Source organism: Herpailurus yagouaroundi, unplaced genomic scaffold (assembly GCF_014898765.1).
Source record: "Herpailurus yagouaroundi ecotype Mexico unplaced genomic scaffold, PumYag 530, whole genome shotgun sequence".
In the NCBI taxonomy this organism is placed as follows: Eukaryota; Metazoa; Chordata; class Mammalia; order Carnivora; family Felidae; genus Herpailurus; species Herpailurus yagouaroundi.
The window spans coordinates 6,513,864-6,531,465 of record NW_024412747.1 but is presented as its reverse complement, the minus strand read 5'-3'; the positions used below and the strand labels follow the sequence as shown (position 1 = coordinate 6,531,465).

The 17,602-nt window shown below is 49.0% G+C and overlaps 1 protein-coding gene and 1 long non-coding RNA gene across 5 annotated transcripts in view; one reads left to right on the top strand and one right to left on the bottom strand.

Annotated features, from left to right (window-relative positions):
• Window positions 1-17,602, bottom strand: part of PCNX2 (pecanex 2) — a 302,926-nt gene that overhangs the window by 14,259 nt on the left and 271,065 nt on the right. For all 4 annotated transcript variants that reach the window (XM_040464986.1, XM_040464985.1, XM_040464988.1 and 1 more), the window contains exons 27-29: window positions 15,970-16,203; window positions 14,413-14,525; window positions 245-389 (exon numbers count right to left, since the gene is read on the bottom strand). In XM_040464986.1, the coding sequence (XP_040320920.1) occupies window positions 245-389; window positions 14,413-14,525; window positions 15,970-16,203 (492 nt within the window). The remainder of the gene's footprint in view (window positions 1-244; window positions 390-14,412; window positions 14,526-15,969; window positions 16,204-17,602) is intronic.
• Window positions 387-15,863, top strand: LOC121023237 (uncharacterized). Its single transcript, XR_005787312.1, has 3 exons — window positions 387-2,269; window positions 2,460-4,858; window positions 15,366-15,863. It is a non-coding gene; the product is annotated as an uncharacterized LOC121023237 (long non-coding RNA).

The following is a 17,602-nucleotide window of genomic DNA, read 5'->3' as shown; positions in this document are numbered from 1 at the left end:
GTCATTTTCGGTGGCCAGCTCCCCTTCTCTGTCCTGGCGGGACATCACCACCCCCCAGCAGCTCTTGCAGACCAATCACCACCGCTGAGGTCAAGAATATCTGGACGGCCTCGATGCTTAGTTACACGCCCGCTCATAAACGTCAGGCCAAGAAAAGGGACCATGTTTTTGAAAAAGGCTTTGTCCCCCATCATGTTTCAGGCTTATCCTTTTATAAAAAATGGATTGTTGTTTTGGTTTTTACCTGGTGAAGCTTCAGGGACATCCTGATGGCCGGGGCGACAACTTTATGCAGGAGGTCCATGTCGGCAAATACCCACTCGTCTCGTGCTGTTATTCTAAAGTCACCTTTGAAGAGGGTGTGAAGGCCATACAGGAAAGAGTCCAGGCTGAAAAGCAAAGTCCAAATTACTGTTTGTTCCCACTGAACAGTGTTCAGAAACCTGTCGCTTTGAGCAAGGTCCGAGCCTCCTATCTGTCACGCCAAGAAGGACCTTCGAGCCTTTAAAAGCCTGAGCAGCCCAGAGTGTAGCACTGCCCGGCCAGAGCCTGCGCCCAGACCTGCACCCCCACCCCGACAGCCGGGGTCGTGGTCGGCCTCAGTAGCTGTGGGAGCCACCCCAAGCCACTCGTGCTTGATGTCTGAGTGTGACGGTGCAGGCCGTGGTCACCGCGAGCCCCCACATGCAGGTGCTCTATTCCAGGAGGCCCCGCGGTGACCTTCTCGGGGGGTGACTGACAGGGCCACCTGGGGACCATTCTCCTTTGCGTTTCTCAAGGTCTCCTCCAGGTTAGGTCACTCATAATAAAAACTGGATTCTACCACAGGATGCAGAGAAAGCAACAACACCCGTCGGAATCCCGAATCGGTCATTTGGATTGTCTGAGCACTTCCCTTCCCCAGGCACGCCCTTTTGTGAATGGCTGCTGGAAATGGAATACGGGGGAGGGTTAGAATGAACGGCCAAAGGGTTTTTCAGGATTATCCAGGTTTTCACGTTTCTGAGCTTTTCCTGCTCTGCTTCCATTTCCTGCACATAATTGAGCATTGCCTGGACCCAGAACACATGGCTTGCCCAAGGGAAATCTTTCACGGTCTGGGTCCTTTACGTCTTGGATGAACGTCAGGAACCCGGGTTTGGGAAAGGCGATGGATCCCACATAATGGGGACAGGAAGAGGTGTTCTTCCTCTCTCCTTTATTTCCACTCACATCCTCCATCACGGCCACCGCGAACGACCCTGGCCTCTCACATCCCTGAGAGGTAGTTACGAGGCAAGTACAAGAAACGGCAGTCGTGATAGGGCTGAACTGGGACAGAATGAGCAGGAGAATGTGTGAGAAGGAAAATCTCTGAGGATGGCCGCTCATAAGGATTTAATGAGTTGGCTCACTGAGCAAGACTTTTGATTCAACGCAGCACATTAGACCTGCACGTCAGGGAAATAGTTCCACTGATTGCTATTTTAGCATTTCGTTGCAAGATGTACCGCTCGCATTAATTTCCTTCTGGAACCCTCTTGAGAGGGACGCCGTGGCTTCGAGTCAGAGCAGACTGTGGGAAACGGAAGCAGCCAGGGTCTAGGCAGGTGGGGGCTTGGGGTGCTGTGGCTTGGAGGAGCCCAGAACCTTCCAGAAAGAGTTCCAGGAGGCAAGCCTTCCCGAAAGGCTCTCCCTTCACAGAACAAAGACTTCGCCGGGGCTGTGGGCTCGGTGGGCACCTGAGAGGCACCGACGGGGGAGGCACAGGACGGCAGGGCCGAGCACAAGTTTTAGAGTGAGGAGTACTCTCTGCTCTCAGCTGAAAACCGCTGAAAATGCCCCCATCACCAGATGAGAGCTAAGCCCTGCAAAGGAACAGCTAGATGGCAGAACACGGGTGGGTTTTATCCCGGAAAGGCTGCCTACACACCCGGGAAGAGAAAACACTCCTCCAGACGCAGGGATGGGGGTGGCGGCAAAGGAAGATTATGGGGCTCGCCCAGACACCCAGAGCAGCGTCTGCAGAGAAAAGAGCAGAGCAGGGAGTTCAAGGCGCCAGCATCTTGTTTCCCGGAGCATGTACATGACAGCCACAGGCTGCTTACTTATCAGGACGGAAAGCGGGAAGGCCCCCAACAACAGATGCTTTACTCGTCATTTCTCTTTTTGGAGAAAAATGACACTGTGGCACGTAAGGCTGTTCTTTTCCAGTGATTCTCAATGCCGAAGGCAAAGCCTGAACCGGCATTTCCCCGGATTGGGGGGTCTTATCCCTCGCACCTTAAAGGTAAAGGCATCCTAAAAGAAAGGTGTTTCATTACCTGCCTTTTATCCTCCAGAGAATGAAGGGGAGGGAGGCAGAGGGATGTATCGAGTGGGGGGAGGGCTTTTGGGGGAGGGGGCAGAGAGCACGAGGTCTCCAGGAGGCCTGCAGCATGCTTCTGATTTGGACCGTCATAGGGCTTTGTCTTTTTCAGATTCCGCTGAGAGATGACGAGCCCCCGCCCCCGCCCCCCCAACCCGGCCAACAGCTGGAGTAGACAGTCAGTCAAGGTTGAGCGTCATGGGGATAAACAGCCACCCCCCCCCCCTTTCCCCTGTGGCCCCCCCCCCCCCCCACCCCACCTGGGATCATCCTGTCCTGTCACAGAATCTGTTGACCGGGCAATCGCCAGCGCGGGGGTTGCTGTGTCCAGCTGTGTGGGGTGAGGCCAGGGACAGGTCAGAACAGGTTCCAGAAGAAACCTGACACGTGTATGGCCGTGTGTTAAAGACGCGCACCCACACGCACACAACCAAGGCCGTGGTGCCAACATAAAGCACCAGCTTCCGTGGCCCTAAAGACATGCCAAAATCTCAATAGAAACCCCACTAGAAAAATATTATTCCTTCTCACGACGGCGAGTAGCTGGTACCTGAGCGCATCTTCTTTTTAATGGAAAAGACCTGTATATGTGGCTGAGGTTGTAACACCATACCTCTCGACCCGAGAGCAAATGTCTGGTCCTGCCCCTGCACCTGACTCCATCAGAGGGGCCGGGTCTGCACCGCTTCCCGCTTGGCCCTGAGCCACTCTCCGGCAGGGCTCGATCCCCGCTCCGCAGGGCGGGGACTAGAGTAAGGAGTTTGCCGTTTTCACTACGTGTGCATTCATGCACGTGTGTGTGCCAACGTGCGCAGATGTCCCAGCCTCTGCCTCACAGGGACCCTGCCATCCCAGCAGACGCCAGCGACCGCAAGGCTGGGTCTCAGTGATCTTCCGCTCGTCCAAACTCCTGTTGTCCTCGCTGCTGATACTCTACCTCACGCCGGGCCCAAGGCTTACGCTTTAAGTGGTCCGGCCCATTTCAGCATCCTCCGCCATCGCCTTACAAGGACAATTTGAGGATGGCCAGTTGAAGCAAAGGCTGTTTGCACCGTCTTGGAACTCGGCTTTCTTTATTCACAGAGGCATCCTCTTGGCTCTGCTCTAGCCCGAAGTTCCTTTATCCTCCCCTCTAAGCCCCACTTTTGCTCACACTGACTGGACCAGCCCAGCTCTCACCTGCACCCTCGCTCACTGGTTCTCAACTGCAGGCAATCTGGGCCCCTGGGGGACATCTGGAGACGTCCTCGTGTGTTACAACCGGGTTGGGGGTGCTGGCGTGCTGTGGTGTCTCGTGGGAAGAAGTCAGGCAGGTTCACGGCCGCGAGGCACGGGCTGGTCCCCACAAGAAGGAACCACGCGGCCCAGACGCTCACAGTACCTCTGCTGAGCCGAGAAGGCTGCTCTTTCGGGGAAACAGGACCGCTGGAGTTCGCGGATTTTCAGTTTTGGACAATGGGGTCATTATCTGGGATCCAGCCTTGATGCATTTTAGCGAGGGAGACGGCTTTAAGGCTGGGGTCGTTTCTGCAGGACTCACAGTGGGCTCCCCAGAACAACGACTGATTTGTTCACTTGAGCCCATTTCCAAACAGGCCCCTGCACTATGTGTTTACAGATCAGCACGGCGAAGACCCTTCTGGTACCTTCGCCATAAACGGAGAGCTTGGAGAACATATGCGAACAATTAAGTGTGATTTGCAGGCTGGGCTTCCGATGCTTGCTGATTAGTCACGGGGCTGCGGAAGGAGCCCCGCCTGTTTGCCTTGGTCGGTATTCCAGACCCAGAGAGCACGTCCACACGGAGAGCAAAGCACACCTCACGGGCGCTTTCTTCCCTCCGTGCTATTCGGCCACACGCACTGGCATCACAGCTGATTCCATCACCCCTGGCCACGTTCTCCTGCTAAAGATTCCCCCCACCCCCCGACAAGAACAAACAAACATGGTCCAGTTGCCCAGTGAGAGAAAGATGGGGACGATTTCCATTTTTCTGCTGGTTTGTGGATTACTAAGCGCTTTTCATCCCATCATCTCATCTCATTTCCATGGATGCCTGCACAATTTCGATTATTATAACCCTCTTCTGTAAGAGGAAACAGGCCAGCAAGGACGAGAAAGAGGCAGGCGGGAACAAATGTTCAACATCTCATCGTGCTGAGGACGCGTGGGAGCAAAGCCACGGCTCCCCTCCAGCTACCCACCTGGCCAGAAACCCAGACTTGCTTTGAGAGTGTGTAACTGGAAGATGTGTGTTCGAATGAACTAACCTCTGTACTCCCCCCACACCTCACCATCCTGAGGTCAGTCACCAGCCATTTTCAAAAGTTTAAATTAGTGTATACATTCAGCACACTCGCCGCATCGATGGCGTATTTATAATTCCTTCATGGATTCTTTACCCAGGAAGCTAGTCTACCGGCTCTGGAATCAGACCAACCCGTGGTTTGGATCCCAGCTACCTCCCACCTGGTAAAGAGCGCTCTGAAAGAAAGCAGTGGTGTCCCTCAGGTAGGGCCAACGTGCTTTACTTGGTTTTAGAGTTCAGGTACCACACAGGGGCGCCTGGGTGGCTCAGTCGGTTGGGTGTCCGACTTCGACCCAGGTCATTGATCTCCTGGTTGAGAGTTCGAGCCCCGCGTCAGGCTCTGTGCTGACAGCTCAGAGCCTGGAACCTGCTTCAGATTCTGTGTCTCCCTCTCTCTCTCTCTTCCCCTTGTCTCTCTGTCTCCCAAGAAATAAATAAATACTTAATCAAAAAAAAAAAGTTAGAGTCCAGGTACTGCACAGAGGGGCAGCATATGGCCCAGAAGGGCTGGAGGGATGCCTAAGCTTCAATTTTGGCTCTGATACTTGTTGTTATTGGCAAGTCCCTTGTCCTCATTATCGTCTCTTTCGTTCTGTGTTTATCCTTAGGATCAAGCTTGTCCAGGTGTATGTGGGGGCCAGGTGGGGGCTTGCTAGGATCTCTTCACATGGGGGACTGGGTGCACAAGTATGGTTTGAGGACAGTGGACATGTGTCAGTGGGGGGAGGGGACAAATACACCCCAGTGCCCCGCATTCGTCTGTCCTCTGGGACCCATGCCTGAGTCCTGAACGAAACAGAGGACATGTCCAAGAGCGCGGGATGGGGGTGGGGTGGGGGCGCCCTGAGCACAAGGTGGCGGCAAATCCCACAGGAAAGGGCCCTGGGCCAGCAGGACGGGGCAGGGGGTGGCGCAGAGGGAGGCGCAACCCTGAGCACCGACCACAGTGAGCTTCGGGGGCCGTGAGTCCCATCGGCAGCTCTCCACAACACAGGCCTGCGGGGGAAAAGCCGTCAACAAAGGGAGCTTAGGGGTGTGAGGAGGGAACGGTGGGTGCCATGGGGTAGCCCAGCTGCCCCAGGGAAACATCCACACGGATGGGGGCGACCTGAGGAATTCCTGCAGAGGGGACAGAATTAGCGGTGGCAGAGAGCAGTGTCAGCAGCAGGAGTCTGGAGACTGGGCAAGACTCCACCGTGGTGAATCACCACGCCGGTCACTTCTCCGCACGTTGGTTTTTCCAGCTGTAAAATGGGGCCAATAACCGTACTGCCTCATCCTCCGTCAAGCCTTTTTACTTGACATAAACTCGCGTCAAGTGCTGAGCTCCGCCCCCAGTACATACAGAGCAAGCACACTGTAAACGTTCACTGCTGCCATTATCCTCATTTCAGCATAAGCTTCAGATACAAACAGAAGGACGTTCACACCGCAGAATCCCGCCTCATAACTGGAGAGCAAGTGTGCGGCCTCCAGTGTTGCTGTTTCAAATAAATTCCAAACAAATTGTGGAACAGTGATTCCCAAGCGAGAAATAAGTCAAAGGCCAGCTTTGACGAGAAGCTTTTCAAAACCACATTTGACTTCATGACGTTTGAACACCCAATAGTTCTGTGCTCCCTCCAGCCTCCCTATCGATGGGGTCAACTGTCATTGTCCCGTGCCAGTGTTTCCCAAGCCTGGCCCCGAGGACCCGAGGCGTCAGCCACAGGGCAGCTGTTCAAAATCAACCAGAGATGTCCTGACCCAGTTCCTGGAGATCCTCGGTGGGTGGTTTGTGATGGGACCTGGGGCCTATGTTCTATGTTCTGATCGATCTGCCCAAGTAATCTTGAGATTTGGGGCTCAGGGGACCAGAGAATCTGGGTGTCTCCTAAAGAAGTCCAGCCATCAGAGAAGCTACGAAGCTGGCCACAGAGTGGAATCCATACACCAGGCCAGGGCAGAAGACCTCCCCGAGCAGTGTTACAGTTTAAGGTCCCAGGAATGCTTGCTTCTTTTTCTGGGCTATAAATTCTTTCGTATGCTTCAAACTTACATGTTTTCTACAGGCTCCAAGATTCTGATTTCAGCTGGATGACCCGATTTTAATGGCCTCCCGCACAGGGCGTGACATAGCGCACCTACGGCTGGCTTATTTGCCTACTGTTTTTCATGACTACGCTGGTCTTGGGGTTCTCTATCCTCTTGGAACCCTAGTCTGCTCCCAAGGGCCAATACAATTTCTTCCTCAGGCAGACATGGTGCTGCTATAAAATGCCACCATCTTTTTGCCTTTATCTCTATAAACGGAGCACCTGCCAGGCTCCACTTGCCGCCTTCCATGTACTTGAAGACCATCGTCAAGCTATCTCTTAGCTTGGGGCCAGGGAAACTATTTTGACTTCCCGTGAAGGCATCCTTTGATGTATGTGTGCCTTTCTGCAGTGGGAGACCCAGTTCTTCAGAGAAGATAGGTCTCAAACACCAAATCTCAAAAAATTACCAGGGTTTACTTGGAACATCCACACTAACCCATTCTATCTCCAAAACACATCAACATTTTAAGACATTGTATTTTTTTGTGGTCTTTGCTCGCTTGTATTCAGCGCCTCATTTAAGGTTTCGCCAGTCCCCAGCCCCCACCCCAATGTGCAAAGGCTTGCTGCTGGCCTCTTTCTCCTCCCCATTCCGCAGCCTCCTCCAGGAAGCCCTCCAGTCTTCCCTTCTAGGCTCTGGAAGAGCAGGGGCGAACCCACCCCACTGAGGTCCAGCAACAAAGTGTCTGATGTAGAGTGAGGGGACAGAACCCGGGCAACACAGCTCCTGGCCCCCTAGAGCCCTCCCAGGCCCAGCGGAGGGGAGGCCCTTGGACGACTCCAACAGCTGCAAAGGGGCTACGCGAAACCCCAGTTTGGCTGGGATTCCCCCTTCTCAGCCCCAAAGTCTCCTCCAATAGGTAGAAAGCCTCACTGCCGGATGGCAGTGAGAAAAGGGGGCCTGGCTCTTTAAGAGCCAAACTAATAGCAGCCTAGTGGAGGGACTAAGAAAACAGCTGAAGGTTTATCCCTTTCCTGTTAGATTTCCCCCAAACTCTGTGGGAGTTTGCGCAAAAATACCCTTAAGTTTCCAGAAGGAGGTGAGGAAGGGAACTCCAGTCCCCCAGGGATCTGAGCCCCCCCAGTAAAGGGTGGTGATTGGAGGGGTCCAGTTCAGGGAGGACAGATCCAAGAAGATCAATGGGGAAAGGGGGAGGGGGTCTCAGACTCCACGTTAAACCTGACACAGGCAGAAGGGCGACCACAGAGGGGGCAAAGGTTTTGTCCAAAGTCACTCAGCGCACAGCCAAGACCCAGATGCTGGCTCCCACTTCTAGGATCCCCACACCCACCCCGGATGCCTGGGCCTGGCCTCCAGACAGCCCCGCCCCATGGAGCTTCTCTTCTCCCAGGCATCATTCTCAATTTAGTCATTCTCCCTAACTTTGCATGTATATATTTTTATTTCTCAAGGACTGTCCATCAGAGCTGTGTCACTGTTGTAAAGTCGAAAATATGTCCCCACTAAATCTATCAAATAAAGTAGAGCTTGTGACTTATGCTAGGCTGCTGTATAAGACCCATCTGGGGGGCGCCTGGGTGGCTCAGTCAGTTAAGCGTCCGACTTCAGCCCAGGTCACGATCTCACGGTCCGTGAGTTCGAGCCCCGTGTCGGGCTCTGGGCTGATGGCTCAGAGCCTGGAGCCTGCTTCCGATTCTGTGTCTCCCTCTCTCTGACCCTCCCCCGTTCATGCTCTGTCTCTGTCTCAAAAGTAAAATAACGTTAAAAAAAAAAAAAAAATTAAAAAAAAAAAAAAAAAGACCCATCTGGGGCGTCAGGGTTCAAAAATCATCTGTTAGCTCTTTAACATTAAATATGTGAGAATGACCTGTGCATAAAGTACACCTAAGGGAATATTCCTGATTTTAAAATTATGCAAGAAGGGCCCCTGGGTGGCTCAGTGGGTTAAGTGTCCGACTTCGGCTCAGGTCATGATCTTGCGGCTTGTGGGTTCGAGCCCCGCGTCAGACTCTGTGCTGACAGCTTGGGGCCTGGAGCCTGCTTCGGATTCTGCGTCTCCCTCTCTCTCTGTCCCTCCTCCACTCATGTTCTCTGTCTCTCTCAAAACAAATACATTTTAAAAATATTTTTTAAAAATTATGCAAGAGTATATTGTGTGCATGCTCAGATGCACACATGAAGGTCATGGGCCACTCACACTTTGAACGTACATGTAACTATATAGTAAATAAAATATTAGCAAGTTGAACCCATAATTGTATAAGAAGAATAATATATCATGACCAAATAGAGATTATCCTAGAATTTGCAGGCTATTTCAGCATGAAGACCTCTATGAATGTAAGTTATTACGTTAATAGTTTCAAGGAGAAGAAGATCATCTGATGCCTGACTCCACATTTTAAAATAATTCAGCATCCTTTCCTGATAAAAGCTGTATCTAGCAATCTAGGAAGAGGAGGAAACTCCCTGGCTTGATAAAATGGTCGGTTGGAAGCCTGCAACAAACCTTACCTTTTACTGCTAAAATATTACTCTCGTTCCCTGAAACATCTGGATTAAGGCAAGGATGCTGTTGTGGGCAGAATGACGGGCCCCCAAAGATGTCCATATCCTACCACCTGCAACACGTGAATATGTTACCTTAAACACTGGAAGGAAATCTTGCAGATATGATTAAATTAAGAATTTTGAGAAGGGGAGATTATCCTGGACTATCTGGGTGAGCCCAGTGTACTCAGAGGGATCCTTGTGAGTGAAAGGAGGAAGCAGGAGAAGTAGAGTTGGAGTCAGGGAGAGATTGAAAGATGCTGCACTCCCAGCTGGAAAGATGGAGGAAGGGCAGCCTCTAGAATACGCAATGGATTCTCCCCTCAGAGCCTCCGAAAGGAACACAGCCCTGCAGACATCCTGACTGTAGCCGAGCGAACGCCATTTTGGACTTTTGATCTCCAAAACCGTAGGGTAATTATTAACTTCTGTTGCTTTAACCCACCAAGTTGGTGGTAATTCGTTATAGCAGTAATAGGAAACTAACACAGATGCCCACTTGAACACTGCACTGGGGGGTCACAGCCAATGTAATAAGAAAAAGGATCGAGGATAAATATTGGGGGGTGGGGGAATGCCAGAATTGTCATTATTTGCAGATATGTCTTTCCACCAGAAAATCAAAGAGAATTAATTGGAATATTATGTTTATAATAGAGTTCAGTAAAGGCACCCAACATAAGATCAAATTTAAAAAAATCACTGGGGCGCCTAGATGGCTCAGTCGGTTAAGCACCCGACTTCAGCTCAGGTCATGATCTCACGGTTCGTGAGTTTGAGCCCTGCATCAGGCTCTGTGCTGTCAGCTCAGAACCTGGAGCCTGCTTCAGATTCTGTGTCTCCCTCTCTCTCTGGCCCTCCCTCGCTCACACTGTCTTTCTTAAAAAATAAACGTTAAAAAAAATTTTTAAATAAAAAAGATAAATCACTTTCCTGTGTATCAGCAGTGACCAATTAAAAATGTGACAGGAAAGATTCTATCCTAATCACAATAAACCTATAAAATATGCAAAATAATCCATCCAGAGATTACAAATCTCAAAGAAAAAGAAAATTTTACCAAAAGACATTTAAAAAACTGAATGATCACAAAGATACACCATGTTACTGACTGCTGTTTATTTTCTTTCTCAATCTGTAAATTCCAGACAATATCCATCAAAATTCTAGCAGAGGTTATTATAAAATGTAATTCTGAATTTCACCTGAGGAGAACATGAGCGAGAATAGCATCCACCACAAAACAGCAAGAAAAAAGTAAAAACAGGAGGACTAGCCTTATCACATATCAAAACTTCGTATCACTCTAGTAAACCAAACGGTTTTGTTATTAGAGAGATCGATCACTTTAAACAGAAGTGTAAATCCACAAGCATACCGCCTATGACTGGGAATGTAGAATGTATAATACGGCAAAAGTGGTATTTTAAGTTAGTGGTGTTTTTAACTAAGTGACCAAATCACTAATGAGAAACTACTTAGCAAATGGCATTGGACTATCAGATATCCATTTGGGGGAAGAAAATGGATCCCTATCTCTCATCATGTATGAAAATATATGTGAATTTGTTGTGAGCCAGTAGTCGAGGGGGCTCATTCTCCAACACATACTACTACTTGTTGGCCCAGGCCATTCCCCAGGGCTGTGTTTTCAGCGAGCATCCTTGAGGGATGAAATGACAACTTTTTCCGCTAAGAAAAGGCTGGTTCCCTAAGCTCAATGAACATCTCTGGTCAGGGAAAACAGGATCTGCATCACCCCTGTGGGCCTTGGGGGCAAGGGGAACTGAAAGTAACACACTAATGCTCATGCTGCCGCTGTGCCACGAGAAGCAAAGTCCTTTGTCTCTGACCCAGGAGTCTCGTATCCTCTGACAGAATCCATAAGAATGTAACAAGGTAGGAAGAGTAAAATCAAATCCTAAGACTTGACAGGATGCAAAAACTCAATGGAAAGAAGTAAAAATATACAAGTATCAGAGGAAAATGGAGGATACTATTTTTATATCCTGGAAATAAAAAAAAAAATTTTAAGAAAGACACAAAATCCAGAAATTAGAAATTAAAATTTTTAAAAAGTGTGCCGTAGGTAAAAATAAGTCAAGTGCACCTTGATAGAAAATATTTTTAACATATATAAATATCTTTTTAAAGTTTTTTTTTTAAGTTTATTTATTTTGAGAGAGAGAGAGAGGGAGAGAGAGAGAATCTCAAGCAGGCTCTGCACTGTCAGCATGGAGCCTGATGCAGGGTTTGATCCCATGAACTGTGAGATCATGACCTGAGCTGAAATCAAGAGTCAGATGCTTAACCGACTGAGCCACCCAGGCACCCCTTAAAGTTTTTTTAAATGTTTGTTTATTTATTTATTTATTTGTTTGTTTGTTTGTTTTCAGAGAGTGTGCACATGTGTATAAGCAGGAGGAGAGGCGGGGGGGGGAGAGAGAGAGAGAGAGAGAGAGAGAGAGAATCCCAAGCAGGCTCCATGTGCCCGATGCTAGGGCTCGATCTCATGAACCATGAGATCATGACCTGAGCTGAAGCCAAGAGTTGGATGCTTAACCGACTGAGCTACCCAGATGCCCCAATAAATATTAATATCTTAATATGAGAATACCTTCTAAATATCATTAAGAGCCTAATGGTAAAGCATATACATGGGCAGTGGGAAATTGACAGAAAAAAAAATACGTCACCAATAAATATGTAAAATGATCCTTACCCTCACTATGAATAATGGAAATGCAAATTAAAATGAGAATGAGATAATTTTTCACCCAGGAGACCAGAAAAATTAAAGACTGAATATCCGGCATTAGTGAGGATATGGCCAAACGCTCTTGGCTGGATTACAAACTGGGGCAGCATTACTGGACAGCAATTTGACTCTATCTATAAAAAATTACACTTAAACATTTTTCTTGAGCTGTGGAATCTTTTTTTTTTTTTTTTTTTTTTTTGCAAGAAAAACCATTTACTGGATTCTAGCATATACAGTGTAGAGCACAGCTGTTCGCCTGAGGTAGAGGTGGGGGCTCTGCCACGGTCCAGCCTCCCCTCATACTGCATCCCTCCCCACTCCCCATGACACACCTGATGAAGTCAGAACTTCACGGCCATCAGGCCCCCAAAGCCGTTGGCCCGGGGCAGAGTGTCAGTTGCCTTTAGTCATCAGAGATGGCATTGGAAGTATGCTGCAGGATTTGGCTGTGGTAGGGGACCTCTTAGTAAAAGGAACTGGTCCCAGATAATCCGATCTTCCCCCAGAGTACCAAGAATATGGTTCCCAGATTTATCTCATCACTATAAGCAGAGCTGATGCGGGAGTAGGAGAAATTGTTTGAAACAAAGAAAATCCCATCAAAACCGGGTTTAAAACAAGCAGCTGGTGAGCCTGGTGCTTTAATCAAGGAAGAAATAAATAAAGCAGACCAAGCAAGAAACACCTGGATGGGGAATATCTGAACAAGTCACACAAAGAGCAAGATGGAAGAAGTCTTTGAAAGTAGCTTAGGGAGGAACTAAAAGAATAAATCCTTGGGGCATTTTATTTGCAGTTTGCAAAGAAAATTCGGAATTTATTATTATTATTTTTTTAAACCGACTTCAAATGGGTCAAACAGAAGATCAGCTGCCTGGAGGCTATGACTATCTGAAGACGCATTTTGTGATTCCAGAATCTTCTGAAGCCTTTCCCCAACCACACTCTCTATTTAGCGAAGAGCCCCTTGCAGCAGCCACATCATCCTGTTTTACGAAGCCCACACACAAGCTTTCTGCTAGGCTTTCAATCATCAAATTTGGCCCCAGACGACCCCAGAGGAAACTGTCGGGGTCTACAGCATGAGGCTGAGTCAGGCGGGAGAAGCCAGTCAGCTCCTCCCCAGGGTATTCCCTATAACAAGTCCTAACTCCACATCAAAATGGTCAGTTAGCATTTCTCACCTGTGAAGAACATCGTAAAATTCAGAGATGTGGGAGTTGTGAGAATAGCTCTACCTCGGTGTTTACCTTTTCCTGTGCGTGACTCAAGGCTACGGCGTCCAGAGAGAAATGAGGAGATGTGCCCACCATACCACTTCACCCCTCACCAAGTCACACACCAAAACTGATGACACCTTTCCAGAACTTTCCACTGGTAAGGGCTCACAGCCGTCCCCTGCAGAAGGGCATTCGGGAACCGTTAGCAAGTCCCCCTCGACTTACTTAGTGCAGAGGCTGTGAAGGTTATTAAACCAATACATGAGTGGCTTTTGCCGTTCAGAAGCTTGTAATCCAGTCTACACTCGCTCCAGCTGAATACCAAAAGAACTCTTTTGGGTTCCAATTATATATATATGTGTGTGTGTATATATATATATATATATATATATACACACACACACACACACCCATATATATGTTGTATGTCAATTATAGGTCAATTTTTAAAAATTTTTTCACATTTATTTATTTTTGAGAAACAGAGTGAGACAAAGCGTGAGCAGGGGAGGGGCAGAGAGAGAAGGAGACACAGAATCTGAAGCAGTCTCCAGACTCTGAGCAAACGGTTAGCACAGAGCCTGATGCGGGGGTCGAACCCATGAACTGTGAGATCACGACCTGAGCTGAAGTCGGATGCTCAACTGACTGAGCCACCCAGGCGCCCCTAGGTCAATTTTTTTAAAAAAGGAGAGAACCTTGAGCTATTTACAAACAGAGCAGGAAGATCTGGTAGAAACAGAGTTTGAAAACACAGCTGAGGGGACATCCAGTTAATCAAAGCCCCGCAGAGACAGGGCAGGGTGCGGTCTACACTGGAGCACAGATGTGATGATTTCCTTTTGCAGGAAAAACGGGGAAAGGGAACGAACGTTTTTATTAAGCATTAATTTTGCTAGAGACCAGGCTAGGAAGTTCCTATAAATGGTTTCATTTCATCTTTTCAGCAAATCCATGGCTTGTAACACAGAAGGCCCTGTACCCATAATCCTGGGGTTTTGGCTGTTCTGTATCAGTGGCATTTTCAAATGCAGAACTCCAAAAGGTCACAGTGCTCAAGAAAGCCTTCTTTTGGACCCAGCAGAATTTATTACAGAAGGAACTATCCGTAACTTTAAAATAAAGAAAATGATTGACAAAAATCACTCAGAAATACCGTTGGTGCCGGTACTGTTTCTGCAGGTACCTGAGGGCCATGTTGTGAGCTGCCGTTCCCAGAGCTCGCCTCCCCAGGATGCACAGGGCAAAGGACAGGGTCACTAGAGGAGAGTCCTCATCGCTGTCCAGGTTCTTGGAAGGCTGAAAGAGCAAGGATGTTAATTCAACTCTCACACGGGTTCCAATAGGCAGGGACACAGAATCATAAAGGTAGAGTGTCAGGGGTGTTGTCCGTCAGCCATTGTGGTCACCGAGTTGACTAGAATACCCCAGGGTTGGGGGACTCTCTGCTTCCTGCAGAGTTTCTCTTGTGCTTGGGCTTGGAAAAAAAAATTGAAATGAGGAAGCTACTCTAGAGGAGAGATGGGACTAACATGTGCCTGTTGACCTAATTCTCTGGAGTTTTGAATATGGGGCTTCAGGAGAAGAGGGTCAGGGCTTACATGCAAACGAATGCCCACCTTAGCACCGTCCAATGCAGGGGCAAGACGTGTCTATCACGTGCAGGTGAGGGTTTTCTGTTCTCCCTATAACAAGGAGCCCACTGAACTGACCATTAAGTCCACAATCAACAGCTAGATTTAAGGGGTCATCCAAAGTCAGCTTAAAAAGAGGGGCGGGGAAGAGGCAGAAGAAAGAGCCGAAACATCTTTTTGCAGGGCAAATGAAACAATTTCAGGAACCACATGAGGAAAGAGGAACACCGCGGTGATAGCTCGGAATACCCGTAGATTCTTTGCACACCTCAGCCACCTGAAGAGGCTAAGCAAGGGTTAAGATATCAGCACACATTCTCTCTGCTGCACCTGGGAAGGCAGATTCTACCACCTGCTCCTTCCGCGCCCTGTTTTTAATCACTCGCGGAAAGGTTGAGGACCTGGGTTAGTGTTGTAACTTGGTTTGTCCCCTCATGTCCGCCGGCATACTTCATCACTACTAAGGAGGGCGTATTCATTTTGGATCTACTGTCTCTATCAACAGCACATGGATTCGGCTTTTCAAATCCCAGGAAGCAAAGTCAACTGACTCCCTCCCCTTGCTCCTCCCCCAGCTCCTCCTCCTGGCCGACCCTCCTCCTCTTCTTTCTAGAAGCTGTTGTTGTCCTTGGTTTCATTTCTGAGACGCTGCATTCATCTCCGGAAGTGTCCTCGGCATGTGGGCGATAATGCCCAAGAGACACGACTGCGGAGTGAGATGGGCCATCTTGATGGACAAACAGGTCGGTTGCAGGGCCACAATTCAATACGTTCAGCAAATCCTCCGGATTTCAGCAGAGATATCCTTTGTATGGAAAGCTCCACAAACAGCTCTAAACAAAGAAGTTTCCAGACTTTCAAAGCTATGACAGACGCTTAAAACGGTGCTAACCCTGAGCACAGTTATAGAGAGAAATATACTTTCAAGGCTCCTCTATTGGAGAACGTGGTATGTGAATTCTTCCTTTTAATTTTGTCTAAGTGTTAAATAAACATTTATCCAGATGCTAATGTTCTGTCTACCATGCAGTATAAGAGACGGACTTGATAAATGCTCCTTGTTTTTCAAATTTAATTCAGTACCTCCAGCCCCCACCTCCCTGACCTACCTCTTGTCTTTTCCGCGCACAGTACTGAATCCATTCTAGATAAACGTTACAGTAGCTGGCTCGTGTTATCCCCTGGAGACACGGGACGTAGTCATCATCGGTGTTAATGTTGAACATTGCGAGGTCACGCTCAATGTAATGCCACTTCGCAAAAGGCTGCAGGGACTTCAGAAGTGATTCGTTTTTGATCCACAAGAGAAGTTTGGGGGACGTTACCATATAGTATATGATGCTCTGCAGACAAAAAGCAAGATTTTGAGCCCTTAGAGCCATTTGAAAGACGCAAAGACTTCTTATTTATTGTATTTCATAAAGTAAATCAATGACAGGGAAGTATGAGACATACTTGGTTTCATGGCATTTCCTGCCAGGTTTAATGCTTAGGACTTACTTGAGACATTCTAAAGTGTCCTGTCTTAAGGGTCACCACAGGGATGAGGGAAGTGGGAAGAACAGGACGCTAACAGAATGTACCAGAACAGAATTTCCATGGTGAGGAAGAATGACAGCCAGCCCTACCCCTTCAGAGAGAGACCCACGAGAACACCCTTGGGTTACCACAGGCTCCTGTGGAGGCCACGGGTGGCTGATCCTGCTGAAAGACACTGGGGCAGACCCTCTCCCGAGACCCCAGCCAAAGACTGTTTAATGAACAAAAACAACAAAATTCTCAAAAAACGTTTTTTTAATGTTTATTGATTTTTGAGGGGGGGGAGGGGCAGAGAGAGAGGGAGACACAGAACCTGAAGTGGGCTCCAGGCTCAGAGCTGTCAGCAGAGAGCCCGATATGGGCCTCGAACTCACAGACCTCGAGATCATGACCTGAACCGAAATCAGACATTCAACCGACTGAGCCACCCAGGCGCCCCCAAAAACAACAAAACTCTTATGGAAAGTACTTATGATGTAGAATTGTTGAAACACACATGCACACGTAATCCGGGGTGCCCAGACAGTGGACATCTGTGATGCCTTCAAAATAACCCGTGTTTTCCCCTCCATCAGACACTCCACTGAGGAATATCCCAACTGGGGAAAATGCCACCCTCGGGCTTCCTTCTTCCAAGTCACAGCTTTACTGAAAGCCATCTTGCAGTTTGCGAATGAATGCGTCCTTCAGAAAGGCTAGAGCCTGGCCTGGAGAAGTCAAACTGTCGCAGAGAAAACGAAAATCCAACTCGGATGTGGGTGCATCGGCAGCAGGTGGTAGTATACCTTCATTATAGCCTTCTGTACCCTTTATTATCGCAGGCAACTGGAAGGGGTACTCGGTGCCACTGAGGCTGGGGCGGCCCCAGGAACGTGGCTTGCGTGTCACCTGGGAATCGCCGCAACAGGGAAGGGCGGCGTCTGGTGCAAAAGAGGCAGCGATGCACGCTCCCGTGGCCCCAAGCCCCGTGGCCCTCTGATTCTAAAAAGACATTCTTCCCAAGGGAGAAGGCAGAAAGGAGACCACACGGCCCGGACCTGGCCAGGGCGTAGGTGGCTTGACCCCCGTGACTGAGCGGGCAGAGACACGCTTTTCCAGGCAGGCTCCTGCCCTCTCTTCCTGCTCTTCCCTCCCTTCGGCTGGGACACGAGATCCGGAGCACCAAGGTTGGAGCTTGCTGACGAGTGTCCGCTTCCGGGTTAT